Source organism: Grammomys surdaster, unplaced genomic scaffold, assembly GCF_004785775.1.
Source record: "Grammomys surdaster isolate TR1022 unplaced genomic scaffold, NIH_TR_1.0 100, whole genome shotgun sequence".
In the NCBI taxonomy this organism is placed as follows: Eukaryota; Metazoa; Chordata; class Mammalia; order Rodentia; family Muridae; genus Grammomys; species Grammomys surdaster.
This window is the reverse complement of record NW_021604579.1, coordinates 2,939,719-2,959,789: the sequence shown is the minus strand read 5'-3', so window position 1 is coordinate 2,959,789 and position 20,071 is coordinate 2,939,719. Positions and strand designations below refer to the sequence as shown.

General features: G+C 41.5%; 1 protein-coding gene across 1 annotated transcript; it reads left to right on the top strand.

The window, feature by feature from the left end:
* Positions 1-10,668: 10,668 nt before the first annotated feature.
* LOC114638804 (olfactory receptor 2D3-like) lies at positions 10,669-11,616 on the top strand. The gene has a single exon (XM_028787394.1). It carries the CDS (start codon positions 10,669-10,671, stop codon positions 11,614-11,616), a length of 948 nt encoding a protein of 315 aa, XP_028643227.1.
* The last annotated feature ends 8,455 nt before the right edge of the window (positions 11,617-20,071 follow it).

Below are 20,071 nucleotides of genomic sequence, written 5' to 3'. Positions count from 1 at the left end.
ATGTGGAGGTCCTTTATCCACTTAGATTTGAGCTTTGTACAGGGGGATAAGAATGGATCAATTTTCATTCTTCTACAGGTTGTCCTCCAGTTGAACCAGCACCATTTGTTGAAAATGCTGTCCTTTTTCCACTGGACAGTTTTAGCTCCTTTGTCAAAGATCAAGTGACCATAGGAGTGTGGGTTCATTTCTGGGTCTTCAATTCTATTCCATTGATCTTCCTGCCTGTCTCTGTACCAATACCAGGTAGTTTTTATCACTATTGCTCTGTAGTACAGCTTGAGGTCAGGGATGGTGATTCCTCCCGAAGTTCTTTTATTGTTGAGAATAGTTTTCGCTATCCTAGGTTTTTTGTTATTCCATATGAATTTGAGAATTTCCTTTTCTAACTCTGTGAAGAATTGAGTTGGGATTTTAATGGGGATTGCATTGAATCTGTAGATTGCTTTTGGCAAGATGGCCATTTTTATTATATTAATCCTGCCAATCCATGAGCATGGGAGATCTTTCCATCTTCTGAGATCTTCTTCAATTTCTTTCTTCAGAGACTTGAAGTTCTTGTCATACAGGAGAAATACTAATTTTATAACAGAACATGAGTTTTCAAATTTTCATTTTTATATCATAACAGATAAATCAATAAAGAATGCCAATTGAATCAATCATTTATCTTTTGAATAATGAATTTTTCTTAATTTTTATCTTGCACCCTGAGAGAAGAAGAACAAACTGTATATTTCTGTATACTTGTAGAAATATCTTCTTCATATATAGGCAACAAAACAGATCAAAATCTGTATCTGCCTGTCGGTGGCGTGTGCTCGCCAGTGAGATAACACAGACACCAAAGTTCTTCAGCAGATCTTTATTACGATGTTATAGAGGAAAGACCCGCTGGAAAAGGGCCGGCTGGTGGAAACCGGCTGGGAGAAAAGGCCCCGAGCCCCGGGAAGGTCCTGGTTAAATACCCCCTGGAGTGATGTGTACATATCTGGTTGGTTAATTGCCCATAAAATCCTATATGCCCCGGGAAGGGCTTGTGACTTCGTGCGCTTTCCCCTCACACAAAGACAGTAAATTACAGAACTTGTGAGAGCATCGGCTTGCCAGAGCTGTCTCTGCTTTCCACGGCTCTCTACATCTGCCTTTTGTATTATCCTGTCAACAATAACTGACATGAATCCCGGGTACAAATAGTACCTGAAAATTATTTCATCTATACGGTAGTTGTACAGTCTACTCAGCTGTTTAAACAATTTACAAAGCTGTTATTATCAATAACTGTCACAAAGGAACTTTCTGGTTCCATAAAAAAGTTAATGATTTTGTTGACGTCGTGAATATAAAATCTGAGCTTTAGTTTTGGTAGCTATAACAAGCTAGAGAGAAATAATATACCTCAAAGTTTCTGAAAGACTTTCTGACTATACCTCAGAGTAAGCAGACTCCAAGTAGATCAACTCTGGTATGGAGAGTTCAAAGGTTCCCACACCTTTCCTCAGCAATCATGAACTCCTAGACACTGCATTTGTGGCTTATTTCTACATCCCTTGCATGGTTTTTGCCCATTACAACACTCTGGACCTCAGTCCTGGTCATTATGCCCGGCACCAGCTACACTTACTTCCTTCAGCTCTACTTAGTTTTGGAATTCCTGCAGAGTGAATCTTTGGTGTCTCTCTCAACAAAACTCAACACACTTTCTGAAACCCTGCATGCCCTCATGCTTGTGAAACACTGCATGCCCCAAAGCCTGTGAACAACTGCATGTTCCTGTGCCTGTTAAATGCTGCATGCCCCCATGCCTATGAACTACTGCATGCTCCCATGCCTGTTAAATGCTGCATGCCCCCATGCCTGTGAAATGCTGTATGTCCTCATGCCTATGAAAATCTCCCCCACCGGGCAGTGGTGGTGCACACCTTTAATCCCAGCACTTAGGAGGCAGAGACAGGCTGATTTCTGAGTTCAAGGCCAGCCTGGTCTACAGAGTGAGTTCCAGGACAGCCAGAGATATACAGAGAAACCCTGTCTTGAAAAACAAAACAAAAAAAAAGAAAGAAAAAGAAAGAAAGGAAGGAAGGAAGGAAGGAAGGAAGGAAAGAAGGAAGGAAGAAAGAAAGGAAGGAAGGAAGGAAGGAAGGAAGGAAGGAAGGAAGGAAGGAAGGAAGAAAGAAAGAAAGAAAATCTCCCCCTATGAGTAATTTCCCACTCATATTGCATGATCTTCCCTGGTAGCATCATCTTCTGTCTCCTTTAACCCTTTGCTGCTCTTATGATGAAGAATATACTGGTAGGTCTTTTGGTATACTCTTAGTCTACCATCTACATGATATTTACTCTCTCTACTCTTCATCTGAATATTTCTTCTCAAATGACTTTATCATGTCTAATTGACTTCCTAGAAGTCTGTGCTGACCACGTAGGCTGTGTGAATCACTGCAATTTTCCTTTCTTTTTTTAAAAAAATTTGAAAATAGATTCTTCTTTCTTACAATATATCCAAACCACAGTTTCCCCTGCCTCCACCCCTCCTCGATCCTTCACCTTTCCTACCCCTCAAATCCACTCCCCCTCTGTTTCCTCTTCAGGCCTTCAAGAGATGACTGATGAATAGGACAAAATAATATACAATAACACAAGGCAAAAGCCCTGATATTGAGGCTGGACAAGGCAATCCAATAGGAGGAAAAGAGGCGCAAGAGCAGGCAAAAGAGTCAGAGACAGCATTCTTGCAGTTAAGAGTCACACACCACTACAACCACCACCAAGTTAACAGCCATAACATATATGCAGAGGATCTGGTGCAGACTCATGCAGGCACCATACTTTCTGTTTCACTGAACCCATGTGATCGATACTTAATTAACTCAGTGGGTCACATTCTCCTAGTGTCCTCTGTCCCCTCAGATTCCTACAGTCTTTCCTCCTTCTATTCTGAGGAGTTCACCAATCTCTGAGTTGAGTGACCTGATGAAGACCTCCAATTTAGATTCCCTCTCCACATAATGTCTAGCTGTAGGTCTCTGCATCAGCTCCCATCTGCTGCCAGAGGAAGCCTCTATGATGATGACTGGACAGCATCACAGACTATTATTTTTAATCCTATAACAGGTTTTTTTTTTAAGACTTTCTGTTCTGCTTTTTCTTCCAAATCCTCATTATAAACCTAGCTAAAAGGAGCTAGCAACAGCCATGCCATAGTTGGATGCTAAGGTTCCTTATCTATTATGGCTACCAGATTGTCTCTCATTTTTACGTTCACCTTTATACAAAAACTGAAGGGACAGATAAAACATAGACAAATTCACTGCTAGAATGTAATATTTATGGCCATTAATCCAACTTTAAACACAATTCTTCCTATATGAAGTTTTGCAGTCCTGGACTTCACTGACCCTATTTCTGTTGGAATTCTGTTCCTTCAAAACACCACCAGAAACATCCACTAGGTTGTCTTCACTGTTATAATGTTTCTTTAGCCCATATCTCCAAACTTCCAAACTCTACCAAAAACCAGTTTTGAGGACATGTAAACTGTGAATCAAGTTTGGTCATAGAAAATGACCTTTCCTTCTCCTCCTCCTCCTCCTCCTCCTCCTCCTCCTCCTCCTCCTCCCCCCTCCTCCTCCCCCTCCTCCTCCTCCTCCTCCTCCTTCTTCTCTTCTTTCTTGTCCTTTTCCTCTTCTCTTTCCTCTCCCTCCTTTCCTTCCTCTCCCTCCCCTCCTTCTTCTCCCTCCTATTTCTCCTCCTCCTCCTTCTCGTCTTCCTTTTCTTCTTCTTACCCATTTTTTGAGGTAGGGTCTCTCTGTAGCCCAAGCTGTCCTGGGACTCACTATGTAGACCAAGCTGGACTTGAACACACAGAGATCCACTTGCCTAGGATTAAAGGCATATACCACTAACCTTGACCTCACTTGTTTTACACCAACTTTTGCAAAGCTATGACCAAATGCCTGAGCCAGCAACTAAAAAAAAAAGATTTATTTTGCCCCATATTTTTGAAGAGTATGGTCATTTGTTTGGTCTCATGAGCCTGGGCACATCATGGCAGTGGGGGTGTATAACGGGAAAGGTTCTTCACTTTGTAGAAGACACAAATCAGAGAAAAAAGAAGGAATAAAGAACATGTGTAGCTTTCGCTTGTGGCTTACTGCCTCCAGAGGCTCACCTTCTAAAGTTCCCATAACTTCCTAAAACAGTACCACAATCTAGGAAGGAAGCATTCAGCGCATGAGTCTATGAGAAGTATTTAATATTGAAGTTATAATAGTCACTATGTAATAACCAAGAATGAGCTCATCTAGAAAAATAAAACTAAGTTTTTGAACATCCAGTTTTATAAAACAAATACAATCACAGCTAGAAATATAAATAAGCTATAGTATCCTAACAGTTGGACAGATATTCACTTGTTTATTTTTATTAGTGACTACATCACCAGAATGAAAACTTAAAAAGAAAACAGAGCTAAACCATACTGTAGATCAAATAGACTTAAAAATCATTGACAAACTCTTCTGTTCAAAGGTCATAAAACCCACACTGAACTTTCTCCAGAATAGATAAACTCCTAGACTACAACGCAAGTCTTAATACTAAAAAAAAGGAAAGAAACTCTCTTCTGTATATTTTATAATAACAACAGAATCAAATTAGAAGTTAATTATTGTAAGAGAAACTCTGTTGAGGCTTTGTCTTTTGCTGTGTATTGTAATACTATGTGTACAGGGGCCCCAAGATGAGAAAGTCTGAATGTAGACAAAAGTGACTCTATGAAATCTCCCCCCCAAGTATTTGTGATTGGTAAATAAGGATGCTGACAGCCAATAGCTGAGCAGACAAGTCATAGGTGCGGTTTAGGATTCCTGGGCTTGGGGTTGGAGGAAAGCCATGACGGGAAGAAGAAGATGGAAGAGGAAGAGAAAGTCACCATGGGTTAGGTGAATCATGGAAACATGGTCCTGAAGGCTGGCCAATTGGAGTTAAGAGCAGCCCAGATAAAACATAGTAAGTAATAACTTGGGGTTATCAATAGGAAAGTAGATTCTAGTAACAAAGGGGGTAGGTATCTGCCCAGCCCATGTGCTGTTTAAGGCTTATTGTAAATATAAAGGTTGTGTGTTTTCTTTATCTGTAAACTGAATGATTAAGGTGGAGTAGAAACTCTGGATTGGGACTAAACGTTTCTACAACAGAACTCTAGAGACTATGCAAATTCACGGAGACAGCACAATGTATTTTGAATGAATAGTGTGCATTGTGGAAGTCAGAATGTAACTTTAAAAAAACTCCTTGTTATAAATGAAAATGGGAACACAGCATACAGAAACTTTTCTGTTACAACAAAGACAGTATTAAGAAAGTTTATGACACTGAGCACCTTCAGGTGAACAGATTTCAAATAGATAGCCTAATTATGCATCCCAAAGTCTCAGAAGATAAAAAAAAAAACAAGCAAACCTCAAATTTAACACATATAAATGGGAAGGGTCAGGGGAAGGCTGGAAACAATCTGAGCCCACAGTAGGGCATATCAATATTGGGAGAAGTGAGGAAAAGTTATATCATGATATCAGGATGCTTGACTCCTAGTTCTCATTCTGTTTCTGTTGTTTCTGCGATTATTTCTGGATACTGATCCTCAGTTTTCCCACCACTAAGACTGACTCTGGGAAGCCATATCTAGTTCCAACATTTTTTCCCCATGTGGAGGACCTAAACAGGACCATAAGAGTAACTGAAAATTTGGGTCTTAGTGTTGTCTCCTTTGCTAGCCAGGTGCCAAAATGGAAACTTGAGATCAAGAATCGATTTCTACATCTCTCCAGGAGTTCTGGTCTCCCCTCCAACCTTGGGTTTCCTTTGGGATGCATTTATCTCTTCTCTGCATGATGATTGTACTTCTGTAGAATCCTTTTATAAGTAATAGGATCCCACAGGACTGAAAGACCCTTGAGATAACACTGGAGCTAGCATGGCTGCAGCCATAGGGACTCTTTGATCCCTAATACACATGAGCCTCATTAATACACCAGTCAGGGTGTCTTCAAGGAAGCTGCTGAGACTCAGTAGCTCTGGAGAGTGGCTGAAGTAGGGCCCTCTTATAGCCCAGTACCTATATTCTGGAACTGTCGAAGGCAGTTGCAAGGCATGGATATGAAGCAAGATTGTACATCACACTTGGAATCAAGAAGGGAAGATAGGTAAGGAGTTTGAAGGATAAGTCCTTGAGAAGGAATTTCCCATCACTTCACTGAGAGCCATCAGTCCAGTATGATGTATCAGGATGGAATAACAGAGTCCATGAAAGGAAGGTCTTTGATGATGACAGAAGTGGATTGTGTCTCTTAGTAGCTGTGCACTATCAGGCAAGTTACTCTCTGTCTCAATTCCCTTTTCTAAACCTTCAGAAAGAAAAGAACCTGCGATGATAAACTAATACAAAAGCAAATACTACTTTGAACACTCAGCTGCAGGCATCACATTAAACAAATCTCCATGTAATGCTTTAGTTAATTATTACCAACACCCTTTGAGATGGATTCTAATTTCTAGATAAAGATGGAAACCCAAGAAGTTCAGATGATTCGCTATTCTGCTCATTATCAATGGAGTCAGGACAGCACCTAGCTCTTATTCTAGTATCCATGCTCTTGACGGTATCCTGCTTTGGATGTAAGGTAACTATGTCATGCTCAGAGAAAAGTTGCCTCTGTCCTTGCCCATCTCTTGCCTTAATTCCATCTCACTAATATTGGAGAAACTCATTTGAGAAAGAAAGAAAAACCTATCAACATGCTCTTAATAAATTTCTTCCAAGTTCCACAAAATTTGTTCATATTCATTAACAAATAGCCAACAATGAGAATCTAGTCGTGGTGAATGTTGATAATCTGGTAGAGATTCTCCAGTTGTTGGGACAAGCACTGGACTAGATACTCATTCTTGTAGATAACTCACTATCATACCATTGGCATAATTTCATAGTCACCTACCTAATACCTATTAGCCCTGCCCATGCTATGTGCTAATAAGAATCAGAGACAGGTGAGGGCATTGAGATTTTTCTTATTTAAGGGACTCTACAGATAAGTGTGTGTGCCAATGTGACTACAAACAGTAGTGGAGGTACCTTCAAAGGTCCAACCAGAGGCCTGAGGAATAAGCAAGGTGGATATCTTGAAGGACTTCCATGATTAGAATTTTACCAACAGGAAGAAGCAAGAAAAAATTTTCAACAGGATAAATAACTAAACAATAGCAGTAATAGTAATTGATTTTCAATGTTATAGTGTCACATACACACAAAAACTAAGTCAGTATTCATGAGACCTCAAAGAGTGTGTCGTTCTAGTCTTATGGGTGCTGGGCCAGAGGGTTCTGACTTTCCCCAGTTTGTGCTGCTGATAAATGGTAGACTCTAACTCAAATATAATTTTCTTTGACTTCAGAGGCTCTCCTACCTGTGTGATACATACTACTCCGCAGCTTTGTGAAGCAGGCCCAAATGGGAGGCCAGCAAATGAGGTGGTCTGTCTTGTGTGGCAGCCAGAACACCTTCCCTGTGTTTAAATTGCAGGTGCATGAATTGGAGATTGTTCTGGGCAATCAATGGGTGCTGCTTAACTGATGGATCTGTTTTCTCGGTTTTAAGATGTGTGTAATGGTAGGTAGACTTGGTGATAGAGTGGGATGATTATGGAGAATGGACTAAGTGGTCAGAACCAGTCTCCACCTGGAAATCCACTGACAGCTGTAGAACTGCAAGAAAAGCGCCTGGGGGTCAGCCTTCTATCTGGTCCCATAGGAATCAGCACCAAGGACAGCACCGTCATTCATAACAGGGCTAGTGTCCAGCTCAGACTTAGTTTAAATAAACTATTCAACACACAAATTCCTACAACGTGCCAGGCGTTGTCCTAGAATCTGTTACTATGACGGTATACAATGAACCAAGAAAAGCAAAGCTCTCATATTCTTGAAAGGGAAATTTAAATAATACTTTATGCATTGATTAGAAAGTGCTATGAAGAGATATAAAATAGGAGATAGGAATAGAGAATATAAGATGCTCCAATTTTGAACAGGGTGTTAGGAAGGACTTAGACGTTCTCTGAGAAGACAACACTTGAACAAACATTTGTAGGAAGTGAGAGTGTGGCTCAGAAAGGTAGTTTCCAGTAGTGGAAACAGAATTCTAAGAAAGTGTTGAAGCAGCAGTATTCTTTGAGTGAGATGCAGCGAAAGGGTGTTTGGAGTCAGAGAAGTGAGTAGACGGAGAAGTGAGAGGTGGGGAGTGTTGAGTGATCTTTGAGTCAAAGATAACCTTGACTTTTCTTGGTGACCTAAAGAGACCACTATAGGGCCAGCAAGAAGCTCATCAGGTTAAAGGGCTCGCTGCTAAGCTGCTTACCTAAGTTTGATCCCTGGCACCCACTTGGAGGAAAAAGCAAGCTAATTCCTCTAAGTTTTCTTTGACCTTCACAGGTGTGCTGAGGTGTATGTGTGGCCATACATAAATGTGGAGAGAGAGAGAGAGAGAGAGAGAGAGAGAGAGAGAGAGAGAGAGAGAGAGAGAGAATGGTTGCTGCTTTAAGTCAGCATCTTGTTCTATAGCCGAAGTTGGTCTTGAACTCATTCCTCCTCCTGCCTCTTGAGTCCTGGGATTGTAGGTATGTGTCACCTCAACCAGTTTCACTGGAGTATTTTGATAAGATTTACATGATTACTTTTAAAATATATTTGTTCTAAATTACCAAATGGAGAAAAGTCGGTGGAGAAAGAGAGGAAACGTGGGAGAACCTAGGGGGTACTGCAGAACTCCAGGCAGGAAAAGATAACAATTTATTGGTACTGATGGATATGGTGAGATTCGATCTTTCTTTCTCATACTTGAAAGACAACCAACACTACTCTCTTATACGCCACATGTGAGGTGTGTGAGAAAGAGAACATTTGACAGATCCTGGGGCTCTTTGTTTCACATTCGTCCCCTCCAAGGATGAAATCACCACTAACCACTTTGGGAAAGAGGATAAGAATTTTTCTGCAGAGGCCACTGGAAGTTTGGATTAGAAAATGTTAGATATAATCTGTCCATTATAGATGAATGGGAGATAGATGTCAAAAAATCAGCTGGATCTAGACAGTTTTATATGCAAAAAAGGATACTTCATTTTTCCAATGTGAAATATTTGTTTTCTGTCTTCTAAACTGACTAGACAGGTCCAGTTTCCCACACAGTGACATTCTATTTGGAACCTTTGCTAAACTATTAGTGAAAATTGATGGTGTGGGAGACAAATGACAATTTCACATGGCAAGATCATAGGGCTCGGAGTTTGGGTCCTAGATCTACCACATACTAAATGTTCACTTTGGATCTCCAATTCTCTGTAAAGGAAAAAAGTGAGGTTCTGACCTCAATGGTAGTGGTGACAAACAGATCATGCTTAGTGAAGCATTCTTTATGGTGACTCTTGATAAATGGTCATTTTCTTTTCCAGGGCCTAGAAAAGATGGAACAACCTGGTGCTAGCATTCTGTAACAGGCATATAAGAACTATCAAGGGGATAGAGAGTGAGAGTCTGGTCAGGAACATCCTTTGTTGCTAGGCTGCTGATCTCTCATTGAGGACTGAGTCTACATTAAAGTGAGGATCCACCTATGCCCACCCCTCACCAATCCTGTGAGAGACAGAGCTGTGGAGGACGTCCCCCATGCTGCTTAGGAACAGTGTCCAGACACACAGCAGTCACATTCCCAAGTCCATGTCTCTCATCTTTTTGAGAAATGTTAGAAGACAGAACTCTTCTCTGGCTCTCAAAATTAGAGTCCTGGTGGTTATCATTGTGTGTTAATTTGTTTTGCTGTACTAATGTAGGAAGGGTCAGGAGGTGACAGAGATTCTAAAGCAACAAAAGTGGGGAGTCGTTTTGTTTAATTTGTAAAGTGTCAGGAAAACTTTATTCAAAAGCAACTTGATGAGCATACAGATCAGAAATATGTGCACTGTCACCCTTGATAGAGGGCCACTTGAGGGTAGTCAAGGTCACAAAGTGTTTTTTCTTGAAAATGTGGGTTCTATACAGAATCAGAGGAAGAAGAGAGAGGGATAAACTTGGTGCTGTGGTCTTTTTTCTTACTTTTCTAGGTTTTTTTAAAACTTGTTTGTTTTACATTGCCTCTTCTAGTACCTACTTGTCTTGAAGTAATGACATTCAGAAACATCAGGCATGCCTCGCCTCCTCATTTTGACTTGTTTATAGTGTGTGTGTATGTGTTTCTTTGATATAAGACTTCTGTCCTTTACAGTTTCTCACAGGAACCTTGGTGTTTACTGGGGGTAGTTAGTTGGACAACCTAAAAATTACTTAGTGGAATTTCTACTAAGTACCTAGAGCTTGGAAAGGCCAGTGTCAAATCTGGTGAAATTACTTCCAGGGCATGGGGGTAATGGAGAGATTACTTCCAGGGCACGGTGGTAATGGAGAGATTATTTCCAGGGCATGGGGGTAATGGAGAAATTACTTCCAGGACACGAAGGTAAGCATTTTCCTTTCAGCTCCCCATCTGTGGGATTTATGAAGAATTTTATCATGGATACTACAAATTTTAGTATGGAGGACAGTCATATGTCCCCTTCTCTCCTCAGAAGGAAGGCCATGCACAGTCGAGGCTGGAGAAATCACAGTTTTGTAACTGAGTTTATCCTCTTGGGCTTCTCCAGAAACCCTAGGACCAATTGGATCCTTTTCTTCCTCTTCCTCTTCCTCTACTTATTTACAGTCCTGGGTAATGGACTCATTGTTACCCTGATTAGAATAGATGCTCGTCTCCACACACCCATGTACTTCTTCCTCAGCATCCTCTCCCTCCTGGATCTGAGTTATGCTACCACAACAGTGCCCCAGATGCTGGCTCATCTAGTAAGAAAGAATAAGACCATCTCTTACACTGGGTGTGTGATCCAGATGTACATTTTCTTGACACTAGGCATCACTGAGACCTGGATTTTTGCAGCTATGGCCTATGACAGATATGTTGCTATATGTTATCCACTCCATTATGGAGTCAAGATGAGCCAAGCCCTATGCATAGCCCTGGTGGCCAGCTCAGCCCTTTGTGGCCTCGTCTGTGCCCTTGTCTACACAGTCTTTGCAATGAATCTTCCCTACTGTGGCCCTAATGAGATCAACCACTTCTTTTGTGAAATCCCTGCTGTCTTGAAGTTGGCCTGTGCAGATACATCCCTCAATGACCAAGTGGACTTCATCCTGGGTTTCATCTTGCTTCTGATCCCATTATCCCTCATCCTAGCCTCATATGTTCAGATCTTCATAGCCATTCTAAGGATTCGCTCCACCCAAGGACGGATGAAGGCCTTCTCCACCTGCGCTTCACATATCACTGTGGTCACCATGTTCTGTGTTCCATGCATGGTCATGTACATGAGACCTGGCTCTGAAGCCTCCCCAGAAGATGACAAGAAGTTGGCCTTGTTCTATAATGTCATTTCTGCCTTCCTTAACCCCATTATTTACAGTCTCCGGAACAAGGATGTGAAGAGGGCTTTTCTCAAGTTAATTGGAAGGGGTGAGAAGACCCAGTAGGAAGAGTGAGGCTGTCTGCAGTGTCTCTGGCCTCTCGGTTGTGCCACTCACAACTTCACTGAGGTTCTTGGAGGAAATGAGAGAGGATTCTCAGGATGAGGGAGACACAACAAAAAGAACATTTCACATGACTTTACTAATCGATACATTAGGAAAGGACTCAAAGAATTGTGCCCAAGAATTAGTGACGTCACTGAACTTCTATGGCTTTGGATAAGTCACATTGGTTTGGAGCACTCACTTCTCGTCTTGGGGGGTGTAATTTCCAGTTGTCAAATGTGTTCTGTGATATGCTCAAATGATAATAACTAAGGTTACATTTGTATAACAGCCACTCAATTATGTATGTAGCCTTCTTTTTTTTTCCTCCTTCTTTTTCCTGGTGTGGTCAATTTCATTTTCATTTTACTTTCCTCTTCCCCCGCCTCCTCCTCCTCTTCCCCTCTTCCTCTTCTTCCTCCTCATTTCCATTCCTCCTCTTCTTCACCTTGAGGTGTGTGTGTGTGGGGGGGTGTCTCACTATATTGCCTAGGCTATTTCTGAACTTAAATAATCAGCCTCCTGGATATCTGAAAATACAGATATATTTCCCTTCCTCACTACCTGACTGATACCTACTTATTGTTTTAATTCATATGCTAACTCTAGAGGTGTGCAGTATCTCCTTCATACAAATAAAGACACTGAAACACAAAATATTAATTTTCTAAATATTATCAAGCTGAAAGTATCATGGCAGAGGTTGGAACCCAGGGCATAGTTCCAAGGCCCAGGCTCTGATATATTATACCATATTACTCTGAAACATCCCAGATAGAATTCTGAGGCTTAGCTGAGAAAATGAAAAGCTACAACTGAGGAAGGCTAAAAAAACTCTAGTTGGGGTGGTGGTGGCAAACACCTTTGATCCCAGCATGAGGGAGGCAAAAGCAGGTGAATCTCCATGATTTTGAGGATAAGCCTGGTCTACAGAGAGTTCAGAGACAGCCAGAGTTATGTCCTGAGACTCTGTCTGAAAAAAAGAAAAATGTCCTTATTATAAGGTCATAACTGCAGGGCTAGATCCCCAGAGTCTGGAGCTCTGTTGAGAAGTCAGCTCTTCCAGCCCTTGCACAGTAGCATTTTGCATCCTGAGTGAATAGACTATGTGGAGTCCAAAACAAAGTCTCAGTAGATGTTTGGTGGAAGAACTTCTTCCTCGTTTCATTCTTATCTCTGTTTTGAGTCAGTCAACTCTGCTCTCAGACCTTCGCTGTCATGGGCTCCTCTCCTGTGGTCGGTAGAGCATGAGACTCTTAATCTCAGGGTCATAGGTTCATGCCCCACGTTGGGCGCCAAAATGTGGGGAAAATTTTAGAGGCTGCCACAGCGGTGGGGACCTGGAGGGGCTTCCACGCTGTGGCGGGTCCCACATTCAGGAGGGACCCTATAGTTCCAGTGGCCTAGAGGCTTTGGTGGCTGCAGGTCCCAATAACACGAGGAAGTCCTTGGTTCCGAAAAGGTTTATTGTCATGGCAGATGATAGATGGATCTAGGTGTACCCCCCAAAACTCAGGGCAGTCCTGAGCTATGTAGGGAGAGAGAAAGGGGGAGGATTGGGGGAGGATCTGGGGGAGGCATGTTTAATTTGTTCTGCCCTCTGGCCTTCATTAGTATGTAAATCCCTAGGGCCTGAGGCCTATAGCCTGGCCTATGTGACTGAACAATGTAATTCTATGGAGACCGTGACTGCTTTTCAGGATCCTGGATTCTGGGGGGTGCCAAACTCCTGCCGGTTCTCATGCAGAATCCCACCCAGAGTCTGCAGAGTCTCGGGGTTCTAGGCACCTGCTCAACCATGACCCAGGATACCCTTACGCAGTCCCACACTCTCCTATTTCTATTGTGTCTGCCCCAGTTGTGGTTTTCACTTTCAACAGCTGATTTTCCCTTAATATCCTCTGCTGCCAGAGAGATGTGAGTCGGGGGAAAGGACCCTGGGCTTTGATCTTGGCTTAATTTGTTGAAATCTTAAGAAAAACCAGTTATACTCTCCAGAATCCAGTCCTCTTCAAACTCAAATGGGGATGGTAACCATGTTCTATTGGCCATACTATAAATTGTTTTAAACCTCAAATGAGAGCGTGCCTTAAAATTTAAACAATGAGAGCCATTCAACTGTTAACAGAAGCTTGTGTTTTGCAACCTCAGATGTGACGTCAAATTCATTGTCTGGTCAGGCATTATGGGGATAGTCATGGTAGCAACTACAGAGTCACCATTCAGCAGAGAGAGGGGGTGGGGAGGGAAGGATATTTTAATGGGACAAACTCATAACATCAGCAGCCACATGAATCAGGAAACAAACTATTTCTGGTGTTTCAAACTAAGTCAAATTTCTATCAAGGGCTGGACAGATGACTCAGAGGTTTAGAACACTTGCTGTTCTTGCAGAGGACCTAGGTTTAATTCCCAGTACCCACATGGTGACTCATGATCATCTGTAACTCAATTTCAGGGGATCTGGTGCTCTCTTCTGGCCTCTGAGGCACCAGGCAGGCATACATCACATAAACATGCATGAAAGCAAAGCATTCATACATATGAAATGAAATAAAATAAATCCTTTTTTGATTAAATTTTTTTTCTATCATTCTAGTTTCAGGAAAACTATTAAATTGCTTAGCAAAAAGAAACACAAGCAAAATTTTTTAAATCAGCATTTGTCACATAAACACAAGATTAATTTTAAAGATATTCCAGTTTCTCTTAACTGGTTTGAAAGAAGGTGTGTGTGTGTGTGTGTGTGCCTGTAAGCATGCCATGTGTGGTTTTTTTTTGTGTCTGACTATAATTTGTTTGTTTTAAATTTTTTTGAGAGAAAGAACATGAAGTTGGGTGGGTAGGGAATTGGAAGAGAAGAAAGAATAGGATCAAAATATATTGTACACATTTTTAAAACAATAAAAATGTTTAATAGAGAAAACTAAAAATAAAGTTTTAACTATAGACTAAGAATGCCTGAAATGTTACAGAAAATCCCCAAAGACCAATAAATGCTAAAAGTGTGCTTTGCTCAAAAATAAAGTTTTAACTATAGACTAAGAATGCCTGAAATGTTACAAAAAATCCCCAAAGACCAATAAATGCTAAAAGTGTGCTTTGCTCATTAGCAACTTTCTCCAGCATAGAGAGCAATCATGGATTACAAGGCTGCTAATGCCCACCCCAAGCATTAAAGAACACTGGCTCTCAGGGTGACATGGAACTGTTGAAGGTACGTCTCCAGGGTGGGTTTACTGCCTGAACGACTCAGCCTTGATAGGATAAAAGCCCTGGGGAAAAGGAGATAGAAATAGAGTTGTCATCAATGTATGCTCATTGTATTTCTTGGGGACTTGTTAAGAAAAGATGCTCTGGGATCATTAGAAGGGCATGTGGGACATCTGTGGAGATGAAAGGGGCTTTCTTCTTAGAGTTCTCAAGGCACTGAAAACCCATAGCAGGTCCACCCAACTTCCTTACCTCTCAACATGATGCCTCTAATCTGGTACTATCAACCTCTCAGATATCTGCATACGCTGATCCAGATCCCTACCCTCACTTCTCTACTGTCTTCTCATCTATTCATAAAACAGCCTGTGAGTTTCTTCAGGAAGGTTCCTACTTATTTTTAGACCATAAAAATTCAAGAATTATTAATACTATGGACAATGCATTCAACTCTGGCCCCATCAAACTGTAAGAAGTGAAGACTGAATAGCCCCAGAGACCTGGAGTAGAACCAAACATGACTGGCAAAAGTAAAATAAAAAAATAAAATAAAATAATTTCTGCTATGCGCATGGATTGATGCCTTGTCCAGTCATCATCAGAGAGGCTTCCTCCAGCAGCAGATAGGAGTGGATGCAGAGACACACAACCAGATACTATGGAGAGTGAGTCTAAATTGGAGGTCTCCACTGGGCCCCTCCTTTCAGAGAACAGGGAACCTCACAGAAGAGGTAGAAGAAAGATTGTAGGAGGCAGAGAGGATGGAGGATACCAAAACATGGGCCACCGAATCAACTAAGGAGGGTGCATATGAGCTCACAGAAACTGAAGCAGCAAGCACAGGGCCTGCATGTGTCTACACCAGGTCCTCTGTGTATATGTTATGGTTGTCTGCTTGGTGTTTTTGTGGGACTCCCACCAGTGAGAGCAGGTATATCTCTTACTCTTTTGCCTGCTTTTGGGACTGTTTTCCTCATATTTGGTTGCCTTGTCCACCACCAGTATGAGGGGTTTTGCCTTGTTTTACTGTATTTTGTTTTGTCGTATTTGATTGTCATTTTCTGGAGGCCTGTTCTTTTTCTGAAGAAGGGAAATGGTTCAGGAGGGAGGGAGGGATATTTGGGAGGAGTGGAAGGGGGATAGATATATTAAGATATCTGTGGTTGAGATATATTGTATGAGAGAAGAATCTACTTTCAATAAAAATTTAAAAGACAGAAAGAAATCTTACAGAGCATGACCTGCATCTTGGCCTTGAATCCCTTGAAAAGAAAGAACTGCTAAGATGTATTCAAATATGTTTGCATAAAGTTATCTCAAATGCAAATGGCATGGATGTCTTTCCTCTGGTTCATGGCAAAACAAAATAGAACAAAGCAGCAACAACAAAGCAAAATTATTATTTAAAAAAAAAACCCCACAGCCTAGCCAGGCATTGGTGGCATACACCTTTAATCTCAACACTCAGAAGGCAGAGGCGGGTAGATCTCTGTGAGTTTGAGGCCAGTCTGGTCTACATAGTGAGTTCCAGGACAGTCAGAGCTATATAGAGACCCTCTCTAGAAAAAAATGAAGGAAGGAAGGAAAGAAGGAAGGAAGGAAGAAGGGAAGGAAGGAAAGAAGGAAGGAAGGAAGGGAGGGAGGAAGGAAGGAAAAAAGAATGAAAGAAGAAAGAAAGTTGAACTTTTTAATGGTGGCTGGAGAGACGCTTCAATGGCTAAGGGCACTAGCTGTTCTTTGATGGCCAGCACATGGCAGTTCACAACCATCTATCGTTATAGTTCCATAGAATCTGATGCCCTCTTCTGGTGTTCAGATGTACATGAATATAAAACAACCATTTACATATAATACATACATTTGTAAAAATTAAAGGCAAACTCTCCTAGAACTAATTTTTTAAATTAGTAAAATGTTGTAAGACACAAATAATACCCATTTTAGCAAAAGTGATGCTTACAGGAAAATCTTAAATTGTAAAATCTTATGTTGAGGATGGAAAGGAAGAGGATGTGATAATGACAACCTCGGTTCTCTACCCTTAAGCTGTGGTGGTTCATACCTGGAAGTTCAGCACCAAGGGTCCTAAAGCAAAAGGATTTCTGGGAATCTGAGGCTCATCCTGGATACAGTGTGAGATCTTATTTCATCAGTCAAACAAAAAAAAGAGAATAAAACAAGAAGCAAGCTACCATGGAGGCAAATGTTCAAATAGAAACAAATGCAATGAGGAGAGGAAAACACATAAGGAAATGAATGAAAAATTTTAAAAATTGTTTCTTTAAAGATCAATGAAATTAAGAAATAATGAGACTAGTCATAGCAAAAGAAGGGAGAAGGGATAAATTACTAAAATTTGCAATAAAAGAAGGACTATCACTATGTGCCCTATACAAAGATTAAAGATTATGTAATTCAATAGGTCAGGCCTTAAAGTGTGTAACATTTAGAAAGATACAGAGTAGTAGAACTGTTTCAAAAGGGAACAGAAAAATCAAAGCAAATTACATGATTTGATTAGTAATTTATCCATTTCACAGAAGAAGAGCTAAAAGATCAGGTGACTTCACAGACAACTCTGCCCAACTTACAAAGTTCAACACCAATCTTTTCAAATTTCAAAGCAGAAAAAAAAGAAGGTAGAACTTTCCAATACATTCTTCTCATACCAAAACCAAGACCTCACAAGAGAAGACAACTATAAATTGACATCTGTTGAAAATATTCATCAAAAAGTGACTCTCAAGAACATGTAAAATAATTGTATATAATAATGTGATAAATATTGACAAGAAAACTACTCCAAGGTCATATAAGGGGCATGTGAAGGTCATTATTCAGACTTAAATCCTAGCAATTGTGATTAATTCACAGATAACTGTAGATCCCATCCCTCATCAAAGAAGTGCCTCTTTGCAGCAGACCATCACAGAAAGCCACAGCTGGTAAAAACGCACAGAGAAACTGGTTGTGGCATGTCCAGGCCCAGTTATTGTATCTACAGCACAAACTGCACATCTGAGGCTTGGGACCATCATAGAAGAAGGGTCAGAATGATTGTAAGGACCAGAAGACTAGGAAATTGCTGTATGATTGTGTCTCAGAATTGATAGGAAATTTTATCCATGATATCACAGTGATATGGCTCCCCATATCGTTATTTTTCTGGGGGGAGAAAAGCATCTCTCACTAAACTTGATGCTCACCAGTTGGCTCAGTGGACTCACCAAAGATCTGTTTGTCTTTGCCCCCCCTCAACCTCCCAGCATTCAGGGTATTACAAATGTGATAGCTAGATTTTTTATGGGTTCTGGGAAACCAAAGTCAGGTCATCATGCTTGTTCAGCAGACACTTAAACTGAGCCGTCTCCCAGCCCCTATTCCCATGTTTTATATGCTTTCTGTGCTTTGGAGTTCTCCAGGTCCCACCACAGCCTTCCTCATCTCTGAGCACAACTTTCATCACCTTATCTTGGCACCCAAGGTCCCCACACACCAAATTCCCGACTTTTCCAATCTAAGGTTCTTAGCAACCCATGGCATCATCTCCCTATGCTACCTTGAAGTCCAGTGTGGACATATTTATGAGTATCCACTGAAATAAATGAATTGGAACATCAGATCCAGCCTAAATTATATGCCATATCTGTTTCATATATGTTCATATTTAGCCCTTTAAACTGTCCTGTTCTATTATTGCTTCACTTTGCTATCGTAAAAACTGAGGTACAGAGGGTTGGCCTCTTGTCAACTATCGCACTAATATTAAGTGGTAGAAGCAGAATTTGATTTCAGGTCTTTCTGGCTTTTGCTCTCATGTAGAGTATTTATTATTAGCTCGTCTTGACCTAGGCTCCATGAAGGATCCCACCATTGCTTGAATCATATTCCTTTCCCTCCAGAAAGTCAAAGTATTTCAGGGCTACAAAATTTCAGCACACAACATAGCCTAGTTCCCAGCAGAGCCTGGTAGAGAGAATGAGAAACCTGAGGGGCTGAGCACAGAGAATGCTAGCTTGACCCTACATACATCCCCTGACGAACGAGTTCTTTTTTTAGGATCCATGGAAAGCTTCCCTGTTTAGCCCTCACCCTTACAAGTCTTCACTGTGAATGTGTGCATGTCCACATGTATGTGCAGGTACACGTTCGCATGTCTATGTAGGTGCATATTCACATGTATACGCAGGTGATGTATATATGTAGCTGCATGTTCACATGTATATTCAGGTGCATGTGTGCATACATAGAGAGGCCTGATATAAACCTTAGGTCATTACCCAAGTCCATCTTATTTGGAGACAGTCTCTCATCAGCCTGGAGTTCACCAATTAGGCTAGGCTAGCCGGTGAGCAAACCCTAAAGATCCTGCGGTCTCCCTACCTCCTCGTCTTTATGATTACAAGTACATATCACCATGTCTGACTTTTACGTGGATGGGCTCTGGGCATTGAACTCAGTCCTCATGCTTGGGCAACAAGTTACCAGCCGAGCCACCTCCCCAGGCCCCACCCTTGCATTTCTTAACCCATGCATTTACTCCATTTGATCTTTACACATTCACCTCCACTGACAGCAAAGGAGGAAAACGAAAGGACTCTGGAATGAGGTGGGGGGGAAACTTGGGGTTGAGTGGATCACGAGCATTGTCTATGGAGGTCTTTTGTACCAAATGGAAAAGTTGAAATGTGTGCTAAGGATCTGAGAGGACTGTAGCGGGACCCAGGGGACCCGAAGGCACAGAAGGCTCATGAAGAGACTTCAGCTCTATTCTCCCTGAGGACTGGGAGCAGAGTGTTAAAGAAAAACCTCACCCACTCCTAGCTCAGCCTTCACACAGAGCCCAGATCAGGTAAGGAAGGGAGCTGCGGAGGTTGCCTGAGACATACAGTCCTCACAGTACTATCTGATGCACTCCATCTGACCTCATCACCCCATCCTATCTCCCATCCCTATCCCTAACCCCCATCTGTTTGCCCCACAACTACCTGCTTCCAACTCCCCTCCACTCACCTAAGCATTTCATCCCTGCTTTCTGCTCTTCTCCCTGAGCTCTGGATCTCTGTCCTCCTCTGGTCACTGATGTCTCAGTGAGGCTCTCTCTGCTTCTTTTCATCTCTGTATTTGTTGTTATGTCATTCAGTTGTGGCAGAGAAAACTGGAAGGAGTGGGGCTGCTTCTGTGGAGATGAAGCAGTGGGCTC

Excerpts from the sequence above, each read along its gene's own strand:
- LOC114638804 (XM_028787394.1), top strand. The coding sequence starts at position 10,669 with ATGCACAGTCGAGGCTGGAGAAATCACAGTTTTGTAACTGAGTTTATC.